This window comes from Malaya genurostris, chromosome 3 (genome assembly GCF_030247185.1).
Source record: "Malaya genurostris strain Urasoe2022 chromosome 3, Malgen_1.1, whole genome shotgun sequence".
Lineage (NCBI taxonomy): Eukaryota > Metazoa > Arthropoda > Insecta > Diptera > Culicidae > Malaya > Malaya genurostris.
In genome coordinates, this window is record NC_080572.1 from 116,830,546 (window position 1) to 116,856,670 (window position 26,125).

The 26,125-nt window shown below is 35.7% G+C and overlaps 1 protein-coding gene across 2 annotated transcripts in view; it reads left to right on the forward strand.

Annotated features, from left to right (window-relative positions):
- Positions 1–26,125, forward strand: part of LOC131436238 (calpain-C) — a 63,060-nt gene that overhangs the window by 34,302 nt on the left and 2,633 nt on the right. The window contains exons 2-4 of one of the 2 annotated variants that reach the window (XM_058604860.1): positions 1,440–1,477; positions 16,278–16,890; positions 16,947–17,214. In XM_058604860.1, coding sequence (XP_058460843.1) covers positions 16,427–16,890; positions 16,947–17,214 — 732 coding nt within the window. In that variant the 5' untranslated portion in view covers positions 1,440–1,477; positions 16,278–16,426. The remainder of the gene's footprint in view (positions 1–1,439; positions 1,478–16,277; positions 16,891–16,946; positions 17,215–26,125) is intronic. The other variant, XM_058604861.1, reaches the window with a different exon arrangement.

Below are 26,125 nucleotides of genomic sequence, written 5' to 3' on the forward strand. Positions count from 1 at the left end.
ACTAATATATCGGTACTAACATGTGATTAGAGCATATCGTGCGATAGGCCCTTTTGAAAGTTACGAAAAATAACATTCATTACTCGAGTTTTTAACATGGAGCATATTGTGCCTAATTTCGTAGATTAGCCTTCTTTCTAAGAGATTATAACGATTATTGTGTAAATGAAAGTTATAGAGCTAAGAGCATTATATTTTGAAACATTCGCAAGGGCCTATTGCACGGTATGCCCTAATCACATGTTGGTACCGATATATTGCCTATTGGAATGTCACGTGCTCAGTTCCTCGCTTTTTATATAATTTTAACGTTTCTTCCAAATTACTTGTTCATTCTCATTGCGTGTCTGACATGTTTCAGTACCAAACAGTGAATAATATAAAATGATACATCCTTTCTATTTTAATAAATATCTTTAAACGTTATATTCTTCTCTACTTTATGTTTCGTTTTCGACTCGTCAGTACATAACAGTTTATGTTGAACTGTTATGTAACCTAGCAGCTCAACATAAACCGCTAGGCAGACATAAAGTTTCTGCTACTTACAGAACACTTGTTTTATTTGCACCGAAGTGCAACGTCTTTACTGTCGTGCCGAACGTTATATTCTTTTCAAGCGGATTCAGTCTTTATGTGCGGTTTTCCAATATTGTGTTCTTTCGTGTAGATTCGTATAGCAAAGATTTAAGAAATTTTAACGCAGACTTTAAAAAACTTCAGTGTAAACAATTCTGGGTAATATAATGATGATTTTTCGTCTGATTCTGTCCAGAGGAAATATTGCAAGTCTCCTACCGTTGTGTTTCCTTTATGGTTGAACAAGCTCCTCTTCTCTTCTCATACGAGCATGGGACCCTGACAATAAAAGCACTTCCTTTTGGTGATTTCGGCGGTGCTTTTAATACCCATGTCTGCTTCCGGACGGCGGTTTCGGACCGAACATTATCAAAACCTTTCGCGATGGCAATTGGAAAGATATCGTAACTTTTTTGCCTGAGGGTTGTTTTTTAATAACTTTTGGTTGGCTTGATTTTAAAACATAAGTATAATCTTGTCATTCCACCAGGAAACCCGACTGCTGCTATGAAATCATTATAACTCGTTCGCACAAATCAAACCGTCAGACAAAAAAAAATAAACGAAAGGAATTCGCATCCACCATTCATTGCCATGGTGAAAGTGAAAATCATCCATTTTGTCATTTCTTCTCATGGACATGATTTATCTGACTTGTTTCGGGTCTGTGGTAGGATGACAACATCGTTGTGCTGTTTCGTGCAATCGTTCAACTAAAAGTCCAACTGGCACCGGACAGGTTTTCAAGCGACAACAATGTGGTGCGATGCTGAGAAAGTTTTTTTTTATCTAGCGAGCAGATTTGATCAGTTATACTGTAACAAGATTTGTTAATCAAATGTATCTTCTTTCTGTTTCAGGATGTTGTAGCACGTGATGGATTACACCGAATAACATTGTAAGTTATACTGATGGACAAATTTTATTATTTTTGCATGTAGAGAAACTGCCGAATTGGTATGCGATAAACATCTGATCGATCAAAATTAAAACGAGCCTAATTCACCTAGTAGTGAGATGAACCCTTTCTTTCCACATGTTTTCTGCATCAATATTCGTTTGTCTCTTAAAAATTGTGACTAGAAAGACTGGTCATCGATTGCATTTATTTTGATTATCACCTTGAATTCGAAGACGATCACTTTGAACGAATTCTATATCTATTTCTTATATTTATAAAAAAGGTAAAAAGGCAAAAATGATAAAACTACCTCCAATAAACATTGGTTTATTGTTGTTTCTGACGGAGCGGAGTCTCCATAATACTTTTCAAGCCATTACTTCGCTTGAACGGTATTTTTTCCCATCAAGAAGCAGTGCAAAAATAAAACACGAAATTGTTTTTGATCCATTGGTCTGAAAATAACAAAAGTAGCGTCACTCTTAGCACATTAACTCACAAACTAATGAATAAAATATCATGAAATTTAAACAGCTGTATTTTATAGGTTAGTATTTACTGAAAAAAGGTGACTGCCATAAAGCTAGCGCCATCTATGTGTTAGGCCCGGGACATTTCATTTGGAATTTCTTTGGAAAGAATTTCTCCGTACTGGGACATAGTTCTGCGAATATAACTATCGTCAACCGATGCGGGTAGATTCTGCACACGCACTTCTATAGCATTATCTTCCATATACACTGGTATGTTGTACTTCATGTTTTCATGTTCCGCATAGTGCACATTGTTATTTTTTTCTCATAAATACGTTTATTTCATAGACAATATACATAAGTTTTTCTTCGCCGTGGCATCCACAATACATAGTACTTTAAACCTAATACATTTCGAATATCATGTTAGTATGTTGGTATTCATTAGGTAATCTAAACACTGTTTTTATCAAGCGAGTTGCTATTTTAAATTACATTGTCTAAAATACATCACTTTTATTCAATATCATATAGTTGGCTATTGGTTGAAATCATGGAAGAGAAAACAATCTAACATAGAATAAAATTTAAATTGGAACTCCAATGGATGTAATGAAATGATAAAGAAGTTTCATGTATGTAAGGTCACGACAAGCGAGAATGTCGCGAACTGGGACATTGGATAGTCTACCTTGAGTACGCAAGGAATTTATTAGTTGAGATCTGACATCACGATACTCCACGCATGTCCAAACGATATGATCAATATCGCGATAACCTTCGCCACAAGCACAATGATTAGTTTCGGAAAGTCCAATTCGAAGGAGATGTGCATCTAACGTGTAGTGATTGGACATGAGTCTGGACATCACACGAATGAAGTAGTCACATCCAGTCTCCTGAACCATGCCTTTGTCGATATTTTAGGAATAATTGAGTGCATCCACCGACCCAGATCATCTCTATTCCAAGAAGCTGGCAAGTGTTCCTTGGCGAGACGAGCTATAGAATTCGTTGAAAGCAATCGGTCTCTCATAAATTTCAATAGCACCACCTTTGGCTAAAATATCGGCTCTTTCATTGCCTGGAATGGAGCAATGAGCCGGGACCCAAACTATTGTGATTTGATAATTATTGTTCAATATGTCGTTCAGGCACTGTTTTATTTTGTCAAAAAAAACGATTCATTTTTGCCAGCAGCGTTTGAACGAATGGCTTCAATTGCACTCAGACTATCTGTGAAGCGAAAATAATGATTTGGAGATAATGTGACGATTACACTCAAACTATAATGAACTGCTGCTAACTCTGATATATAAACAGATGCAGGTTCTTGAAGCCTAAATGAAGCCGAAACATTATTGTTGAATATACCAAACCCAGTAGCCTCTTCAATTCGTGATCCGTCCGTGAAAAATATTTTCTCAGAGTCAATATGCCTGAACCTACTTGAAAATATTTTTGGGATTTCCATCGAGCGTAGGTGTTCCGGGATTCCACGCACTTCGCGCTGCATGGATGTGTCGAAAAATAGAGTTGAGTCAGGCACATTTAAGAGGGTGTCACGGATAGGAATATATCTTGAAGGGTTGATTTCCTGTGACATACACACTTAAAAAAAAACCTTGTGATTTTACATCTTATTAGATGCACATAAATGGAGCGTCGCAGTTCACGCAAATTTACGTCGAAAAACATTTAATATTGTGTCTAAAACTCCATGCATCTCATCGTTGAAATAAAAAAAGAATACTGATAGCAACCACCGCGACTTGAACCGATAATCATTGGATCGCAAGTACGTCTGTTAATCGAATGAGCCACAGAAGCATACATCTGCTTGGTTGGTAAAAGATACATTTAAATTTATACAGTTGCACCTGCTAGCAGAATGCAAGTTACAGTCGAAACCAGTAAAATTCAAGCTATTCTAACATTAAGTCATTACAAATAAAATTTTCCGTCATTTGACAAATTAGGTCTTTTGAATTACATCGTATGAGGAATTAAGTCACCTGTAAAATTCAAAATTTTTTAGACTGTATGGTTAAAATATACTGTCATGAATCTTGTTTAAGATTGAAGACACACAAACACACATTGTTATTGTTTTTAGCGAATTGAATGACATCCAACTCTCTATAGAACAGGATATAAACAACGTTGTGTGCCTTGTTACATTGAAGCACGAGCACACGCTTTAGATCAAGCAAACCTTCAAGTTCTCGTATCGAAGGTCTAGCTGTGCATTGCCTGGAGTTAACAATAATTATATTTTTTCGCAGTGGCTTTTGTTTATTTGGTTCACTCATTTCGGAGTCGTTCTATTGTTACACAATACTGTACTTGGTTTCTGCCGTCCCGAACGTGAGAGGTTTTGTTTTATTAACTGACTTGGATGAGATGTGAAAGCGAACTGAGCCGTTCTTTGATGGCAGCGGGTATTTAAAACGAGTAATGCTTAGAGCTGAACATTATTTATTTTCTATCACAGCCAACGAGAAAAAAATTTGTGTGCATTCTATCACAGTCGAAGAAAAAAGATTATTGATACAAAATGAAAGAGTATCGCCCAGAAGAAAGATTCGAACCTACATTCTTCATCTTACCGTAATACACTCTACCAACTAAACTAGTTTGAAATATGCGTAAAAATTTTAGAGAATCAAGAGAGCAACTCAATTGAATAGCACTGAGCACGTACATGATACTTTGTGCGGCCGACTAAAGCTGTATGATCTCATTTTACAAAGCTCTCTTTGACTATTGCGTCCATAGACCTTTTTACCTCACTCACTCTGCCGCTCGTCACGGAAAGAAGACATGTTTTGAACGCGAACGGATGAAAAGGTTTCTCTCTCTGATAGGAACGATATGTTTAACTGTTCTCTGTAGTGTGCTTAAGTGGACATCGCTGACTGATTACACATATTTCCCAACTATTTCTCGTCTACTTACGGTGAACGATGATTTGTTTGCTTAACCTCTTCTTCGCCATCGTGTGAAATGTTTCATTTTGTGGATACGAACAACCTATTAAGTAATCTTCGTTTCTGATGTATTTTAGTTATCGTCGGGTTTGTGGTACTTTCCCTTTTTATGGTGCATCAGTTGTATAGAGAAAATTTTGGATTTTCGATTGCCTACCTATCTACTGATCAGACTAGTTTGTGGTATTGTTTCGTTTTTCACTAACGGCCGACCAGTATTGGACCAGTAATCTGATTAAATTAGCTTAAGCTACTGTCGATTAACTAATTTCGGCTTGTAAGCGCACGAACAGCAAAGAAGGGCTTTAATATGATGTTACGAATAAATGACCATACTTATTTTGAAAACCTTCTTCGATTATGTTTCGCTCTATATGATCACGTAATTTATTATGACTACCATAGTCCACAATTAGTCGTTACCCGAGTAAAGTCTAACATCAAAATTAGAACAAATTGATATTTGATTATGATAGCAACTTCAGGTTGAAATCCTAATATGATATCGACTCATCAAATTTGCAATTAATATCTCATTGTGTTATCATTTTGCTGTTTAACGGCAAAAGTTTTGTGAAACTCAAAATATGAAAATATTGAGATCAACAACTTAGTGAATCCATTGAAATTGAGCAAATTTCAAATGGCAGCATAAAAATACAAAGTTAAGTTTCAATGGAAGAATTATTCCTTCAATCCTTTGTTGCCTTTTACAAAAATGCTGTGACATCCTGCCGAAATCCTGCAGTTGACCGCAACCATAACCGCGAAGAAACAATTTTTTCAACATTTTTTCAACTTTTACGCAAATGATGCTCTGAATGTCTGAAGCAGGTCAATCTGAATAGTGGCTTTGGCATTCCCATCTCGCTGATCGTTTGCCGTAGAAGCTTATTTCAGAATTTGATATGAGAAATATATTTGACGTCATCGATTTCCTTCTAGATACGTTAAATATCCGATCCTGTAACAATTTTTGCGTTTAGTTAAAAAAAAGTTTCGATATTTGTAATCATACGACGTCGCGAAGTTCAGTCGAAAGTTTTTAGACCATTATTTTCAGTGCATCCAGAAATCGGGGACCTGGATGGCGAAAATAATTTATTCGCCAAACCCGTTCTGAAAATACCCATAACTTTATATCCAACAGTATGGAAAAATTCATTGTTTACGAAGTTCGAACATCGAACATTGAATGTCTCAGATTTCAGAACCTACACAGAAAGAAAAGATGAAACTTACATGACATGTAAACCGATAGTACTATGAAATAGACAACAGTTGAAACGAAAATCTGATTTAAAACCATGATTGATGTAAATTTACATTAAAATTCATTTAGTTTTTCATTTAAAAAGACTGTATATTTACAAACCGCTTCGTTTTGTAATGTAAATTTCCATTCAATTACCTGCTCCAAATATGTGCATGAAAATAAATGTAAGATCACAAAATATTTTTATCTGTGTAGAGATAATTCTTAATAATACTTTAGTGGCTTAGAGGAGCCACCAAGAAAATATATGTTTAATTTGTATATTCCTAAGTAGTCCACAAACTATGTCGAAGACACTCTTCAAAACAAACTCCTAGTTATAAATGCTTAGAACTATATATACTTACTAACGCTAGATATTAACATGAGAAGTGTTTTATCAATCATCTAATAGATCTTGGAACTTTAATACACTTTTCTAAAGAAATCGTATAACTAAATCTTTATAATTTTGAGTCACAGGACTAATTCTGCATCAAATGATTGTAAATTATAAGTCTACGGAAGAACTAAAAATTTTTTGAAGAGGTTCTGGTTTTATCTGTGGTCAGAAGCGAGATAATCGTTCGTTGTCCCAATTAGTCGAAAAAACAAATGATTTGGAATACCTTATTGCCGGATTCCTAATTCTTGTTCCCTGTGCTGTAGGAGATTTCACTGTAAAACGTTCGGTCTTCAGAGCCTCTAAATTCGTATTTCAAAGTGATTACATGTGCGAGTTGTTTGAGATCAAGTAGAAAACTTAATTTAATGTTATAATGTTTGAATGCTACATGTTTGGATATGAGAAGGACAAGGAGAACATTTTCATACTGTGCTAAAATAGCCACACTGCTATTCATGGTGGATGCGGGATGGAAGCGACGCAACGAGTGTGCATTGACAGAAACCACCTGCACACAACTTTGTGAAACAACACTGCTTGTAATATAACCGAACATTTTCCATCTACTGTCAGCTAGCACTTACAGTCCATAGCAATAATTGAAAGTTCGCATTCCAAAACACCTAAGTTCGAATCCGGTTTGTCTCCGCGGTAGTGTGGAAATTGCATGAAATCTTTTTTCTTGCTTGCGACTAGTATGGAGATTGCATACAATCTTTTTTCTTGCTTGTGAGTAATATCGCCTAAATGTATACTATCCCGGACCTTCTTTGGCTGTTCTATTTTTAGATTATGCTCGTGACGTGTCATTTCGAGAAAATCTACATCACATTAAGTTTTCAATGTGCTTTCACTGAGAGCAAAACTAGTTTCCAGTTTGATGTCACACAGCATTTTTTTTGCTTTCAATTTTGATCTTTTAACCGTTAAAACGACCAAAACGATAGCAAATTAAGTAATCGATATATACGAACAGCACAACATCAAATTGAGTTTTCTTTTTAATCTCACACTCTACTCGGGTAACCACGCTGATATCGTCCAAGACAACAACGAGAGACGAATTACTAACATACATAAGCATTGATCGTACAACTTTAAAAAAGGCAGATGGTAAACCAGACACGAAATCGGAGCGGAAAATTTACTTTTACAGCTGGTCAATAGACAAGGCGTGAAAATCTTATATAACTTCGTGGGCTTACACTACTTTTTATTGATTTCCCTAGCCACGTGATGACCATCGGAATCGTTGCAATTACCCGTGGGGAAATTTGCATGTCCATACATGATGTGAGACAGGGTACTACGCAAATCTTCATGATGATGCACAGCATCACCGATACGCTGCCTACCGCAATTCAATGATTTGATCAATTCACAGTAAAACATTTGTTATTCATGCCGATTCCGTAGAAAAAGCACCGTAGGGTGTTTGAATCTCCTGTCTGCCTGAAGAAAGTGAATGAAAAAGTAGATTGTATATGTATGTGAAGTAATGGAAAATTTCTCAATAAGAAAAGCAGAATACCGAATCGAAGCCAAATTTGTTATTGGTTCTTATTTTGTTAAGAGATATCATGCATCAGTTATGCCAAGTAGTAAAAAGAGAAGCAATGTTAATAATGTTTACAAATATGAAAAAGTGGATTGAGTGGCAGCAAGGGATTTAATAGGTTTATAACGGGTTTGTGCTACTCATTTAAAATACTTTCATTAATAGAACGATTTCAATTCGACAATATGGATGATGTGCCGAATTTTCGTATATGCCTCATGATTTAATACGCATTTTGGAGTCATTATTTGTATTCACAATTACACTTTTCTACCACCATTTAATTTTACTATTCCACTGTCACGTCACTAAAATTTTACTATGGGAATAAATTCACCCTAATTTTACATAGTTCTATGAGAGAAACTGTTCTCCAATACTATATATGAAACTCATAATCTAAAACAAATATATCATTTTTTAATCTCCAACAATTTATATGCTCTTTCAACTTGACTGTTCTCCAATACTATATATGAAACTCATAATCTAAAACAAATATATCATTTTTTAATCTCCAACAATTTATATGCTCTTTCAACTTGACTTGCAGACACCGTAGGCGACAGGTACTTTTTTCATTAGTATTTCATTACCTCGGCATCTTAGAGATAAAGCAGTGTGCATTATTAAATCTACCATTAAATAAAAAATAACATTACACGAGAAATCGAACACCACAAATAGCGTACTTCGTTCGTAGAGGCGGTGTTGTGTTTTCTTCTTTCGTATCACCGCATGTACATACCGGTTCGCTTTATAAGAACCTTGTAATTCCGGATGAAATTCAGGAGTTATGCATGGAATCATAAGACCATAAGCTATTGCTAAGAAAATGAGCTAAATTCCATTTTAGAATTGGTGACCACTGTTTCCGGTGCTTCCGGAACTGGTAAAGCTGGTGTGGATACGTTTGGATTCAGATGAAATTCAGAAGTTTTATATAGGATCATAAGACCATTTATTTGAATCCAAGTTTGTAAAAATCGGTCACGCCATCTCTGATAAAAGTGAGTAATTAATTCCTATTTTTACCTGGAGCTGTTAGCGGAATATATTCAATAGTTGCACTATTTATGTACCATTTAATTCCACTATTTCACTGTCACTTTAATTAAGCATAACAAACGTTACAATACAGATACGCGTATTTCGGAATGTTATTTACATCCTTCTTCAGTGTATCGGTTTTATAGTAATTAATTTATAATTGGATTTTTTACACGTAATTCCGGAACCGGAAGTTGGATCAATATGAAATTCAGAAATTTACTATGTGATTATAAGAACTTTCATTTCAATATAAGCTTGTGAAAATCGGTACAGCTATCACAGTGAAAAGTTAGTACACATATTTTCATTTTTTTCCTTATTTTATCCCATAATTCCGAGTTAGATCCAAACAATGTTCAGGGACTTTGTATGGGACCACAAGACCTTTTATTTGAATCTAAATTTATACAAATCGGTTCAACCATCTCCGAGAAAAGTTAGTGCAAAAAAACGTTACATATACAAAAACACACAGACATTTTGTGAACTCGACGAACTGAGTCGAATGGTAAGCGAAAGGCAAAAATGCGTTTATACCACTGGCTTACGAAGCACTCTATACATGAACACACAAGACCTATACCTTATAATAAAAAAAGAACCGGAATTTTCATTTTAAAATTCCCGCGCTTGTCCAATCGGTAAACTTTTATTCTCTCAACGTTGGAAACACTTTTATACACATTCTGTCAAATTTTGACGCATATCGTACGATTAGTTTTTGTTTGGCGTCTATACAAAGAAGTTGGAAAATTTTCGTGTGGCGATTTTAGAAAATTTAGAACAACGGTTCGCCTTCGAAGCGCCATTCGTTCGATTGTTGTGCGGTTTCGACGTCATATTCATAGATCCACACCTGGAGTTATGATAGATTCGATGAATGTGGGGTCACGATCTGCGTTGGAAATCATCTCTTTGGCCACATCAACACGACGCTGTTTTTGAATGAAATTCAGCTTTTTTGGCACCAGCCGAGGAGCGACGCGTTTCAAACCCAAAACATCAGTTTAAATGTATTCGGGTGATCCATAAGAGATGCCCAACAACACAGCAATCTCTCTAATCGGTACAGAACGATTTTGCAACACGATTTGCTTCGTCGATTCATTGTTTTCTTCAGTAACAGATGTTGGGCGGCCAGGGATATCATCATGATCTAAGCTTGTACGACCACCTTTGATGCGTTTATACCACTCGTATGCCTGTGTTTTTCCTAGGCACGATTCACCAAAGGCCTTTTCTAACATGTTCAACGTTTCGGAACACTCAAATCCATTTGCAACACAAAATTTGATGCACGCACGTTGTTCTAAATTTTCATTCATTATAAAAATCACCACACGAAAATTTTTCAACTTCTTAATATAGACGCCAAGAAAAACTAATCGTACGATATGCGTCAAAATTTGACATAATGTGTATAAAATTGTTGCCAACGTTGAGAGAATAAAAGTTTTACGATTGGACATGCGCGGGAATTTTAAAATAAAAATTCCGGTTCTTTTTTTATCATAAGGTATATTAAGCAGGGTGTTGAGACCCCTGAACGTCAAAACAATCTGCTTTTATTCATACCATAATGTTAATCGTTTCTACGAGTTAAAGCGCTCTTGCAAGCAAATTTGCGCGGAATTTTCATGAATACGGCGTGTGGGCGTATTTGCTATCGTCTACTCTACTCTATTTTCTCTTATCATCAGTGTATCACAGTTTTATAAGTCTGTTTGTTACAACTTTGATACTCTGCTGATGATTGTAAATTACAGTGGAAACAAGCATCTGTATTGTAACGGTTGTTATACATACTGGGTTACCATATTTTTTCAATCATCACACATGACACACAGGAATTGAGCTTTACTCGTATAAGCTCCAATGCGGTATAAACAGATGGGGCATATTAGTGTTCATGTCATTGGTTGTCGATGTGAATGATATAAGGATCTCGATTGGGAAACCATAAGGTCGTCGTTCTGAATCCTAATCAAACCAATATTATCCATTAAGTATGTTTTCCATTGTCAATTGTATTTCATAAAGTTTGGCAATTAACGAAGCGAAATTTGAAATTCTTTTTTGAAGGAAAATATATTCATTATTATTCAGCGAATCAGGATGGCTAGTTTGCTCACTGATTGTGTTTTCGTCCAATAATTCATTTTCGCTATTGCTGTCGGTGTCAGGTTGTCAGTTATAGCTTACACACCTTGTTACACATTGGTTGCGGTTTATGGTTTTGTTGACGAGAGTATTTGATTGTAGTATTTGTACCGATTTATGTTACAGGTCAAGGTACATTTACTCCTGTTGAATTTTTTTTTCATGTTTTCAGTCGTCTCGATCGCAATTGGATTTTGACTCTATGGAAAGACCATTGTTTAACTCACCTCAACAGAAGCTCAATATATCCGCTATTTTGAATATGATTTATTCATAATAAATTACATTTTACCCTTAACTCATATTTACATATATTGCAAACGAAATTTTCCTGTCTTTGTTTTGTTTCGGTACAGATGAACAAAAAAAAATTGACTATTATAGTGATAACTTGGGCCCCTTTTGGATCGATACATTTTTTCTCGCGATGTTCAATTTTGTATTAATAAGCCATCTATAGCGTTTTGGGAACAAATACTAATCCACGGAATCCATAACCTCTCCAAGCGGTCTCACTGAGCCGCTTGGGAGCACTCGTGTCGATTACCGTTATCTCATTCTGTTTTCTTGGCATGTAATAGCGAATCCGAGTTTCACTAGCAGCTACCCGTCGATGATGAAATTCCACCCGATTCTGCATCAGTATTGCCAAACACGCTTCCAACATGCGCTCGCGTTTGTATTTTACTTCGAAGTCAGCATGCTCGGTATCGAAGTCAGCATGCTCGGTATCGAAGTCAGCATATCTCGGTGGCTCCAAGAGGCGAATGACCTCAAGTTTTAAACCTTGAAACCTCTACAATTTAACACAAAAAAAGATTGAAACCGGAGTAAAATGAACGAAATATCTAATCTAATCGTTCAGTTAACATATCTAATCGTTCGGTTAACTAATCGTTTATCGTTGATCGATTTATCTGTGTAACCGCAACGAAGAACCAGTCGTAGGAGAGTTTATAGCCAGTGGAGTTACGGACACCACGAAACTTCCGAAACCAGGAGGAGGAGCGCTAGCCCCATAATATTCAATTCTGATTCACTATTCAGTATTCAATCACTGTTTTCAGTCACATCTTTTACATGATTTGGTTATTTCCGTTAGCTCCATGCTTCTTCAATTCGATGACTTTTGATGAAGAGAAAATTGTCAACATACTTGTCATGTTGAAGGGATGAGAGGAACTTATAAACTGACTCACTAACTTATACAAACAGCGAATCGATTAAACAGAACATGGTATCGATTTTTGGCGGAATCAGCTTATAATACTTCGGAACTTTGCATATAATGATTCTACATTTGTGTGTGAGATTTTTATTATTTATTTTTGAAAAACGCACCGAAAAAAAGCAGAAATAAAAATTGTGAGTTCGGCTTTGCGGTATTTTTTCGCTGATTTTCATTTCTGCTATACGTTTTGTAAGTTCTTTTCGAATTTGTTTTTTCCGTTAGATGCTGGCATAAGTCAAACCAACGGGCAACTTTGTGAGGCAAAAGGCGGAATAATTGATTTCTATGGTAACATCATCAGTTCAAACCACAATCCCTCATATTGTTTACCATTATAATTTTAAAGTAATCAATAGATCTCGCAAAACAAATGCTCGATCCAACGGAACATAAATAAAGCAAACCTTGAAAAATCAACAACCCTTGAAAGAAACGGCCAAACCGGCTAAGATTAGCTTGTAAACATTTTCGTTATTGCAACACTTCTTTCCGTCTGTCGGAGGCCGATGCGCCGTACGTTACAAACGGTGCCGTTGAGCCTTCATCTGTGTGAAATCGTCATCTGATGGCAAAGACCCACCAGTTGTTGCTCACTGGAAGTTATGATAAATAACTGCAATTCATTAACCTACTTAACGGATGTTGGAGTTCTCTCGCTCGGCTTCATGGGGTTCGAATGCAATGGACTGCTAGCAAATTCCTAATTGGGTCTGAAAAAAGCTACAAAAATCTTGTTGAAGAGCTGATGCATTTGGATGTCAACGTAATAATTGAGAGATGTACATTCTCTGAGGAAATACACACTTAGAAAATTTCGCAGAACTCGGTAATTTTTTACCGACTTTTCAACAGCTGAACGTTCGGTTATTGAATTGATGCCGATCGTACAATAATTGCTGAATTGTCAAACAACTACCGTAAACTGTAAACCAAATGGATCTTACGAATGGCTCGGTACTTTTTTTTGTGCTGGTTTTCTTTCGGTTAAAATTTTTGATTTGGATGGATTTTCAGATTTAAAAAAAAACAACGTAAATTTTCAACTTACATGTTATTCGGATTTGGATTTTTTCACAGAAACGAATGAAGAAATTCAAATCAGTCGTGGCTATGGTTTTATTGCACTGTATATCCACGAAAAATAGGTGTTGGCTAGCGATATGTGTTGGCAGCAGATAGACAAGTGATATGAAATTATTTTCTACCTATAAGTAAACAAAAAGCTTTGAGTAGTTGTCTTAAAAACTTGTGCACCTGTACCTCAATTCATTTGACGAACCCTTTATGTTTTTTTTTTCGTTTGGTCAATAAAAAGAGACTTAAAGAAAATTTAGACAACTGTTTGACAGTTAGTTTTCACTAGAATCAGTATGTACAAAAGTTCGGTTATTGATAAAAGATAATTTTACCATGCGGACGGTATGGTTTTCACCGTACTCGACGACTATTCAGATTTACCGTATGAATTGTAAATCAATTTACAGAATTATGTAATGAAAACTTACGTAAAAGTGATCGTCCGGTAAAAATTTGCATAATTTTTGTAAGATAAAATTCATGTACCGAAATATCGGTTATTTCTATTGATTACCGAAAGTTTTCGTCCAAAAAAATTACCGATCAATGGAATTAAATATTAATGTGTACGTTCAACTTATCGAGTCAAACTTCATTAAAAAAATTGAGAAAAACTATTCTTAATCCACCTAGTGTGATAATGCCTTTTTCTCTCATCGACACAGTCTCAATATTGTACCTTTTTATTGAGACATTTTCTGACCCTAATTTGAGCTCATTTTGACACGATTTTATTCAGATTGATTCGGGTAGTTCAAAAAAGCATGCTTCAGCATATTCGGTAACATTTCTCAGACCATGCGTATCAGTAATAATACAATTTTAATTTGAAATAATTAAATTTATACGATTATATTTACACTGTCAAATTCTAGTCTCGAATGTGCCTGAAATTATTGATATCGGTGAATCCATATACACTGAGGTCCTTTTTACGTGATATTTTTATGCGTTTTTTACGCGGATTTCCGAAGTTACGTTGTTTTTAAACGCGAATTTACGAAGTTACGCAGATTTCCGAAGTATCGCGTTTTTTTCTACGTTTTTTGAAACGTCGAGATCTGGTGTTATCCAAATTTTTTTTACTTAAGTCAATTCTCTAGCACTTAGAAAATATTCGTTTTTTTTCGAAAAAAACATTTTTAGAGATTACACCAGATCTCTACTCTTTGATTTTTTTTTGGCAACAAATTTTGTTTTCTAAAGTTTTACGTTTTTTACGCGGATTTACGAAGTTACGCGATTGTTTAAGCGAATTTCCGAAGTTACGATTTTTTCATACAAATTTTCAATGGTTTCATGGATTTTTGAAGACATTGGGCAACAATTTTTTTCTATAGTTTCGGGGTTTTTACGCGATCTTTTTTACGCGGATTTCCAAAGTTACGCGGATTTCCTAAGCTTCCGAAGTTACGCGGCTTCTTTTACGCGGACTCGTGTTTTTGAACGTTTGTTTTGTGCGGCTCGTATCCTCCGCGTAATAAAAGATCTCACTGTACAAGACAATTGAGCGGTAATGAGTGTACGTCACTTATGCCATTATATCACCGGAACCGTAAGTGACAGCCATTTGAACTTCAAACCTGTTTTATGATCAAATAGTAGATCCTAAACGAACCTAGTTTTGTTGAAATGGGTTCAGTCATCATCGAGAAAATTGATCGCGAATAAAATTAGTTAAAAGGTGCACACTTACACACACATTTTCCGATCTAATCGAGCTTTTCTAGCAATTGTTTTACCTTTCTATAGAGAAAGGCAAAAATGGATGCATAAAATATAATTCTGCGTTGAAGTGTTGCTACAATTGTTTACACTTTTACATGGCTTTCACAGGATTTACTAAAACAGCATCACAAGTAAAATCCACGCTGATCGTATAACTGATACAAGAGGATTATTAGATTTACTGATGCATATTACTAAATTAGAGTTAAATGCATACTTAAACCCGTTTCTTACGCGCTGTCGTTTGGTCAAGAATTTAATAGCTGTAACAGAAGGATTCTCTGTGAGAGCTTGATTCCATGTGAAAAATGGCATTCTTTTCAATTCAAGAAGAATCTATTGTTTTACATGATAGAAAGCTGTACCGATAGCTGAATGTCTACACGCTTCATGATGTGCTAATGAAGATCGCGTGGTACAGTATAGGAAAATACAAGAAATTGGTGATACTTGAGTGGAGAGGGTTAATTACAGCTCATAATTGCGCATTATGAAACAAAAGGCTGAGAAATGTGGGATAGTTGCATTGATAGTGAAATTGAAAAAAGAACTGAGGTTAAGTAATGCGTGGGATTTTTTTTAAATCAAAGAAGCTGAACTTTTCATTATAATGAACGACTTTTCGTGATGCCTATTTGTCATATTTGCCACTCTTCGCAACCTTTGAACATTCGATTACGTATATGTTCGATATTCAGCTTAAAAATTGTGTGATACAAACGACGGAATTATCGAATCAAGAATAGTTATTAATGGATGCCAGGTCAAATTGCTCAAACGAGAGTCCAACGAATTGATTTCGTGAAAATGTATTGATAATCATTAATAACAGTATTCTTTTTCCCCCATCTTTTGTACTTTTGTAGGAATCAAAGTGCGACACTTCCGGCATCCGTTGCTATTCCTGTGCTCCTTTACTTCGTCAACGAGATGAGATGATCGTGCGTAATATAACCGAACACATTTGCCATTCCATATACCAGCAGCGACACGAAAACTGCATTCGACTGAAGCAATGACTTCCTCGTATGAACGAATCAAAGCTGAATGCAAGCAAAAAAATGTCCTCTGGGAGGACGAAGACTTTCCGGCGACACAGTCGTCGGTTTTCTACCATCAAACACCTCCCTTCACGTTCCAGTGGAAGCGACCTCATGAGATTACCCAGAATCCGGTATTTGTCAACGATTCATCAGCGCAGTTTGACATTGTACCGGGAAAAATGGGGGATCGATGGCTAGTGAGCTGTCTTGGTGTCTTGTATCTGTCCAAAGGCTTGTTCTACAGGGTGGTACCAGCGGACCAAAACTTCGAGAAGCCATATTATGGGATGTTCCGTTTCCGACTGTGGTGGTGTGGTGAGTGGTTGGAGGTTCTAGTCGACGATAGATTACCAACGATCAATGGGAAGTTAGCATTTCTTCAGGCACAGAACTCCAACTCATTCTGGCCGGGATTACTGGAGAAAGCCTATGCCAAGTATGTATACTACATTAGTTCCTAATTGCAGTTCTTAACACAACTCATGTTTACAGATTACACGGGTCCTACGAAGCTTTAAAGTATGGAACATTGCTAGACGGCCTGGCGGATCTCACCGGGGGTATAACTGAATCGATACCAATCAAAACCGACGGTAATATACTAATACGACCACCGCTGCTTCATTCCTTGTTGGATACTACCAGTATCGTGACGTGTACGGTTAACAATGGCACGACGACACAGATTCGTAATCAAACCGAAGCCCTACCGAATGGATTACATGTGGGGATCAACTATCGGTTATGTTCGCTGGATAAGGTAATTTTTTTGAAAATAAAACGACTAAAATAATGTACTTGCTAAGATTAAGGTGTGTTCAACGATCCGATTAGTGCCGACACAGTTCCATGCGCGTACGCTATCATTCTTCCAGAAGCATTGTTTACTTACCTAGACTTACTCACTTGAAAGGGCGTGAAGTATCATCATTTTTTAGTACCAACATATGTATAATACAAAATCCAAATGATGCAAACTTTACTCAAAACAAGCTCTGCTTGATATACAAACATTGACTGCATTACATTAAAACTAGTAAAATTGCATACCAAGGCTTTGAAATACATTCAACAACAGGTGGAGTTTTTAAAAAAGGTAAAAGTACATGTTTGAGAGGAACACGAGATAGATAAAAATCAAATATTGTATAACATCGATTAAATACGCGAGACATAATAGACAACGGATCTTTCTTCGCGTTATTCATTCCAGCAAACTGGGTGACAAGGAAAGAGTTGCTCTGGAGTTTTCTGCGTCGGATGTTCATATCCATTTGTCTGAGAAGATCAGGATATTGTATATAATCTAGTATCAAATCGGAAACGGGGCGTTTAAGGGGCGGGTAGGGTTTAAAACTTTTGAAAAATTTTTCTTTATATTTCCTTAAAGTAAAATATTTCAAGAACATTCTCTGAAATTTTTAAGTCTATCGGAACAAAACTCAGCAAGTTTTGGGCCATAATCTTTGCTTATCTCATACTGTGAAAAGGTAAGAGCTCGGCACACAGGCTCAAGATTTCTGCTTCGATTGGCCATTAAAACTTTTTGAAATGTTTCATTATAACAAAGTTTAAAAGAAGAATTATAATGTTTTGAAAATGTTAGGCCCTACGGGCTCCCTAGAGTAATAAATTGTTTCCTTCGATTTTATAGACAAAAACCTTTGAACGCGAAAGCAGGTTTTGAAGGCCATCATCATTCAAAAACTACTGCAGAAATTTTTTTCTTTCAAATTTTGCACACACTTTCTACATGTAAAATACCAGACCCCAACGTTTTCCTTTTCGTTGTTTATTACCTTTGGGAAGTTTTACAGCTACAAAATGGCGTTTTTTTTCGCGAGAAAATTCAAAAAAATAAAAAAAATCATACAGAAACGTTGGGGTCTAGAAAACATCTACTCTATCTATGCTGCTTTGATTTGTTGATTTCGGATTAATCTGTACTGAGATAGAGTGGACACCGCAAATCATGATTCTTCAGAAGCGTCCTCAAAAATGCCTCTTCATCGACTTATTCCTTAATATTTTTCCACGAAAAAAATACAAAATGTACTTGAATTACATAATATTTTTTGGATTGTCACTAGTCAAACTAAGAGCAAATTCAGCAGTTGGAAGTTTTATATGCGAGATCTATAATAGAACTGAAACTAGAACAAACGTATCTCCAGCAAGCCGTTTTAGTTTCATTTATTCGAACAGTTCTACTGTCAAATTTAAAACTAGTATTCGCTGCCGTTATATTTTTTGTATTTTTGAAACACGAGTAAAACGCTGCTGCACGGAACGACCGAAATTAGTTCTGCGCCTAATTCGTATTACTGTTTTTGAATTAGTTGATTTTAACAACAGAATTGCCAAAATAACTAAAAAATTAGTTAAAATTGAGAATTTACTTGCTGAAAAAAACTCTAATTTTTGGAGAATGTGTTTAGTTGGCGAACATCCTGGACATAAACCAGCAATATTTCAATCCAACACGAAATTCTCATTGACAACTAGTTTTGTTATTAAATTCAGAAAATTTGTTTCTATTTATCTATCACCATCATTACTGAAGGACAGCACAAAGCAAACAAAATGAAATTGGTCTTATTAACAAGTTTATTAGCCAAAAACTCATGAGAAGTGTCAAAACAAAATAATCCATTAAAAGGCTAAAAAGGACAGTCTTGTTGAAACTGCTTGCAAATTGTTTAGATGTTTTTCGAATGTGTTACGATATATCCATATATAAATTTCTAAACCAATATTTAAAAATGACGTAAACTTTTAGTGGAAAGTGTATTTATTCAGAATTTGTGCGCATTTGAAGCGATTGTGCGTAATAATGTTTTTACGCGGAACAGTGAAGTGAGTCTCGAATGTTGCACTCTAATTGTATATGTATTCGGTTTATGTTTACAGAGTGCTTAAAGTTTTCAGTGAGAGAGTCGATTTCGCGAAGTCGAATGAAGAAAACAGCGACTTAGAAGAAAAATTTTCGAAAAGAAGTTGATGTTTTGTTTATGTCTTTTTCATCAATACAACATCATATTTATACCTACCAATAAAGAAAAGACAACCGCGACTGAATTTTTTTTCGATAGTAGTGTGCCATCTAGTGGCTAGTAGTCATTACGGTGTTAACGTTTTTTCGGTGACAGAGCGCCATATAGCTGCAAATTGCAGAAACCAATTCAACTATTTATGTTGGTTGAAAACAACGTTTTATTTTTCTAATTCAACTAAAAAATTAGTTGAATTGAAATGAAGTGTGCCTTAGCTAAGAAATGACAGCACGTTTAATTGGTGAATTCAACTAAAAAAATAGCCATTTCAACAAATATTTTATTATTATTAAAGGAATTAGAATTAAAAAATCTAAATTAGCAAAAGTAAGATTTTTTTAGTTGTCTCAAAAAATAACTAACTAAAATCAGAAAATCAACTAATTTTTTCGCCAAAATGCTGATTTCGGTCTTTCCGTGTGGGGCTGCCAGTTTTTTTTGTTATAATTTCCAGATTTAAATTTTATAACTGACATAAATTATGCATCCAGAACTGGAACAATCCTAAACATGCCCTAATGTTTTAAAAATATACGTGCGGTCCGGCATGTATCTGTAGGCCCGGTACTGCCGGGCGAGGTCTGTGCAAGTGGTAACCCTGGTTGTCTGCCACAGATTCTTTGACAACCAAAACCTTGTTTTTTGTATAATTTTTCCCAAGATTACTCATATTCTCACATTCTTACATCCTCACATATGTGGCATTCATCGAAATAATTTTTATTTCTTCTTGAAAGAAAACAAAAAAAAATTGTTTGCGCATCAATTAGTACAACCAATAAAACGAAACAGTTTTACTATTGCAGGTTCTTCTACAACCGGTTTAATTAAAGTCGGTTCGTATGACCATTAACGAACATGACTTTTAAACTTTATTAATTTCAGTCAATTTTATAAGATTTTATATGATTCGGCCATCGTACTTTGAACGTCGGTTTAAAATTTAAATACTTACAGGGCAAAAATACTTGAAATTTTAAACAATTGCATTCGAGTAAAATTCAGGATTTTTGACATTTTATTTGAACCAAAATTTGTGAATATCGCTCAAGCGAAAAGTGAGCGAGTTCCATTTTTGAGTATATGATCACTATTTTTGGTGCTTCAGGAATAGGAAACCGGGAATCAGGATAGCCCAAGGCTCTTTGGATATGAAGCTTTAGTTAGGCTCTTTAGTTCTATACACAAATATTGTTTATATCACAAAAAATACTTAAAAATCAACCACGTGTACTCACTTCTCACCGAACCGAAACGTTTCAAAGAGATGACATTTGTGCAACTGAGCAATGACATAATCCCAGCACATGTAACATGTATGCAATTAAAGCAAAAAATGCCTCAGTTGTTTTAACCAATTGTTCAGTTATTCGAACTTAAGACGCTTATAGCAATAAATATTTTTTACTGCCAGTCTCTTCTGGGGGCAGCTAATTGTTCACCGCTTGAACAACGAAATTTTGTAGCTGCTTATAGCTTTATCGATAAACTCACAGATGATATAGAGATGCAACAAAATATTGAAATTCCTAAGAGGGAATTCACCAGCAAAATGTTCACAGGGCATTAAGAAATTTTTCCTCCACTTACAGAATGGCTTGCTGGAAGAGCTTTTTTGATTCCGCTTTCAAAATATTACTGACAAGTTAATGCTACAGATGCACTTTCAAGAAAATACAAATACTATCACTTTACTTTAGCAGCAATTTTTAGGCGTTAAGCGTTTTTAATTACATTGAATTTACATGAACTGTCCGAATTTATACTGTAGGAATACCTATTCAGTACACGGAAAACTTGTCTTACAAACAAATTTTATGTTCTTCTGCATACTTTTACTTACATGAGACGGCCACTGTGTACTGACATAAATGACATTCATTTGCAATTGAAAATTTTCAATATGAAACGTTTCTGGTGAAATGAAGAGATTTTTTTTCAGTGTTTTGCTGTCTTTATTCTCGGTCAAGTGACTTCATTTGAATAGAGCAATTTTGTTTACCTGAATGGTTATGATAAAATCAACAGTTATATTAGTTACATCAATAACATTTAAGTTGAAACATTCAGGGTGTGGAACAACAAATGAAAAATAGTAAATTTTTTGATCTATGGAGAACCCGTTCGCAAAAAAAAACAAAAAATATTATAATAAACACTTCTTGAACGCAGTCGACGATGATATGTTAGTAACGTAAGTGTTTCACAATTATTTGCCTATTTTTCAAATTCAAATCTGTTGATGAGAGAGTTTCAAAATTGCATTTTTAATGTCATTATGATCGGTCGTGTCTCGTACACAACCCTGCAATTTTTTTCCATCTGCTTAAATTCTCAAAGATGGTCGAACCGATATTAACAATCTTAGGTTTGTTTGAAATCTATTAGGTCATTGATCAAGTTCGAGGATCAAATGGCGGACTCTTCACCTCTAACCTGGCGAACATTGTCGGCTTGGGATTTGTGATCATATAAATAACGCAACCGTCTACATTTACTATACAGACCGAGATGCTATTTCAGAAATTTTACACCGAGAACGTAATGAAACTACTCCAGATTTGATTTCTGAATAACTTTTTGTTTTTATTTGATTATTTTATTCAATTATAATACTAAACAAAAGTTGTAAGAATGTTGTCAATATCACGCAAATTACCTGAACGTTGATTATATAGTGGGAAAAATGTCTAAACACGAACCATAAAAATCAATCGAATGTATAAGTGAATTGTGATCTTTCCATATTGTCACATCTTTCGATAGGAATAACTGTCATTCTGGTCATCCAACTGTCAAAGTCACTTCTGATATTTTGTTCAATAATCTTTAACTATTCATCATGGAAGGGTTTACATCACAACAAGGCTTCCTAATTGTGAAAATTTATTTCGAGAACGAGTTCAATTCTTGAAACGCACAGAAAATGCGTGTTGTTTTGGGCGGGCCCGGGTTGGCGGTTCAATGCTTAGAGCGCTGATCTTACAGGTCAGTTGTCGTATGTTCGAGCCCAGACCTGGAATGATTCTTAGTGTCAGTAGGATCGTAGTACTAGTCATGCAATGATTCTGTAATTCCACAAAAGGAAAGTAATGCCAATACTTTGCTTTTGTTTTGGCGTTCATAGACGGCCCACTGAACGTAGCATTTTTGAATCATTGGGTTTGTGAACAAACAAAATTGCTGTTTTGGGAGCAAGAGTAATTCCCACGAAGTTCTTGAGGCACCATTGCACCCAGGAAAGATCAGTGTTTGGTGTGGAATTCTTGCTGGTGGCATAATCGGTCCTTATTTCTTTAAAAGTGATGATGGAGCAAACGTCACGGTGAATAGGCCCCGTTAACGTGCCATGCTCAACGATTGTTTCTTCCGAAAAATCGAATATCAATCCAGATCAATCCAGAGTATTGTTCAACAACTCCTGGTTTCAACAGGACAGCACATCATTCCATACTTCGGGTGAATCGGTTGATTTTTTGAACACCGTTTTCGGTGATCATGCCATCTCACGTTTTGGCTCCATCAATTGGCCGCCTTTTTCACACGGTTAAATGCATTTACACACAGAGTGTTGGACTATCCACAGGACTACCGAATTGTATAATTGGAACTACCCACTAAAACACTTTGGATCTCCAACCCTTCTTCCCTGGAACCACCGTTAGATATTACTTCGGGGTGAATTATCAATTGGCCGCCTAGATCGTGTTATCTGACTCCTCTGATTATTTTGTAAGGATATGTTGAGTTGTTGGTCTATGCAAACAAACCCAACATTCTGGATGCTAGGGAGGTGGCCAAATAACCGAAATCATATTCAAAAATTATTGACGTGAGTTGGTCTTTCAAATAAAACCAAATTTGGGCCAAAATTTACATATTTTGCGCATTGTTAAAAAAAATTGTTACACTCTAAAAAACACTCTTTATATCCTCTTACACGTTTGCTAGCATTAGACTGCATTCGACTACTGAGGGTGATATTTCCTGTGCACACCAAGTGAGTCCAAACCATATTCAGTATTATTCAACTGGTAGTCAATTCAGCATATCCGCCTTTATCAGCCCTCACACGAGCCAATATTTATTTATTTATTTATTTATTTATTTATTTATTTATTTATTTATTTATTTATTTATTTATTAATTTATTTATTTATTTATTTATTTATTTATTTATTTATTTATTTATTTATTTATTTATTTATTTATTTATTTATTTATTTATTTATTTATTTATTTATTTATTTATTTATTTGGGAGCAGAGAAAAGCCCGCTGGAGCTGAAATTTACAATCTCTCTCTCCAGCAGGCATAAAACCTCCTCATCTTTTTATATCAACAGATTACAAATATCCAACAGATATACTGCTTAATACTAAGGGCTTAAAGTAAAATTACTCCCGGCGAGGGTCAAGAGTGACTGGACAGTGACGTTGAAGGCCGCATCCGGCTGTCCTTGAGGGTCCGCGGGAAAACCCCCAAGTCACAAACACTCGGCGGGTGTCCGGCATGCTGGACATCAAAGAGAGTGGCTCTCGGAGATGGTGGACAGCTGGGGGATTGAGAGAGTCGACCGAATGTTAGAAACAAACCTAATGGTGAATATTATTCTTGGTTGCATAATCGATAGAGAATGGAAGCAGACTTACTAAGGGAGCACTAAACTAAACTTGTGGATTAGATACTAAATCACCCTAAAGCTAAATCTAGAATTTAAGTATTGGAGTTGGAGGGACTGTTTGAGATTGTGTTTAAAAAAAATTGTTTTATGGTATTGCGAGACAGGGTAAAATCAAATACATGAGAACATCGATTGAATAGACGACACATACTGGAGAAAGGTTCATTATAGCCATAATTAGTGCGAGCGGTTTGAATTCTCAGGAACTGATGAGATCGAAGATTTCGAGAAAGAATATTTAAATTTAGTTTGCCTAACAATTCGGGGCAATCAATTTGAGATTGCAACAGATCTGCCACGAATAGTGCCCCGGAGAGATCTCGGCGAACAGATAACAGGTGTAGATCGATCAGTTTACAGCGTTCCTGATAGCTCGGGAGGTTGTTGGGATCTCTCCAAGGAAGACTACGAAGAGCAAAGCGAAGAAATTTACGCTGAATAGCTTCGATGCGATTGATGTCCAGTTGATAATAGGGGTTCCAGACGACAGAAGCGTATTCTAGGTTAGAACGAACCAGTGCGCAATATAGTGCTTTTAAGCAATATATGCTTTTAAAGTTCTTTGTGACTCGAAAAATAAAACCAAGTGTCTTGGAAGCCTTAGAGATAATACACTCGACGTGATGTTTGAAACTAAGTTTAGAATCCAAAAGAACTCCCAGGTCCTTTACAGTCGATTCTCGCTTGAGGATAGTTCCGGAAATAGTATAGTTAAATACTACGATTGTGCGTTTGCGAGTAAAAGAGATCACGGATCATTTAGATGGGTTTAATACTATTCTATTGAGGTCGCACCAGTTGGAGAAAATATCCAACTGTTTTTGTAGGAATCTGGCAATTATTATTATCAATCCAGAGTATTGTCAATACCGTCAATCCAATTGGCTTGGTAACTTGTGTCCGCATTTAAAAAGAAAAAGCATTTTGAGTTTTAAATATTGCAACTGAATATTGTAACTTTAAGAGAAGAGTTCATTGCCCACAGCAAACAGTTTCCTCTCAGGAGGAAAAGTATTGTTAGGTTGATAAGCAGTTTTGATTACTTGATAATATTTTCGCCAATCTAATTAAGTTTCCCCTACACAATCAAAAGTATTGTCTCGCGTAAGGGTCGTTTTCGATTCAAGTGAAAATAAAACCACATTCAAAGAGAGCTTTTTACGAAAATCGTATCAGTATTTCGCACTGAACGCAGCTCTGCTGCTGGGTAATTTGAAGTAACAGACCTTAAGCGGTTGAACTTCATTTTACAACAATTATGCAAATTTTTATCGGACGATTAGTTTTACGCAAGTTTTCATTACAGAATTCTGTAAATAGATATACAATTCATACGGTAAATCTGAATAGTCGCCGAGTACGGTAAAAACCGTACCGTCCGTATGGTAAAATTATCTTCCAATAACCGAACTTCTATGAAAACTAATTGTCGTGAAACTGACTGTAAAACAGTTAACAAAATTTTCAGTGTCTTTTTATTAACCAAACGAAAAAAATCTTGAAGAGTTCATCGAATGAATTGAGATACAGGTGCTAAAATTTTTAAAATATTTGAACCACTAAAGCTTTTTGTTTACTTATAGGCAGAAAATTTTTCTTGTATCACTTGTCCACTTGCTGCCTACACAAATCGTTCGAGGATAATTTCTGGTGGACTCGACGGATTGTGCAGTGTTTTGGAAGGCGCTCATAATTCCGGTCAGCCGGAACATTTGACCCACAACAGGTTGGGATTTTCTTCATTCGTTTTTGTGAATTTGTGTTGCTTTTTTAATTCGAAAATCTAGTATTTTACCCAAAGGAAAACAAAGAAACAAAAAATTACCGAGCAATCAGTTAGATTCATTTGGTTTATGGTAGTTGTTTGACAGTTCAGCAATTACCGAACGATCGGTAATCAATTTAATTACCGAACGTTCAGCTGTTGAAAATTC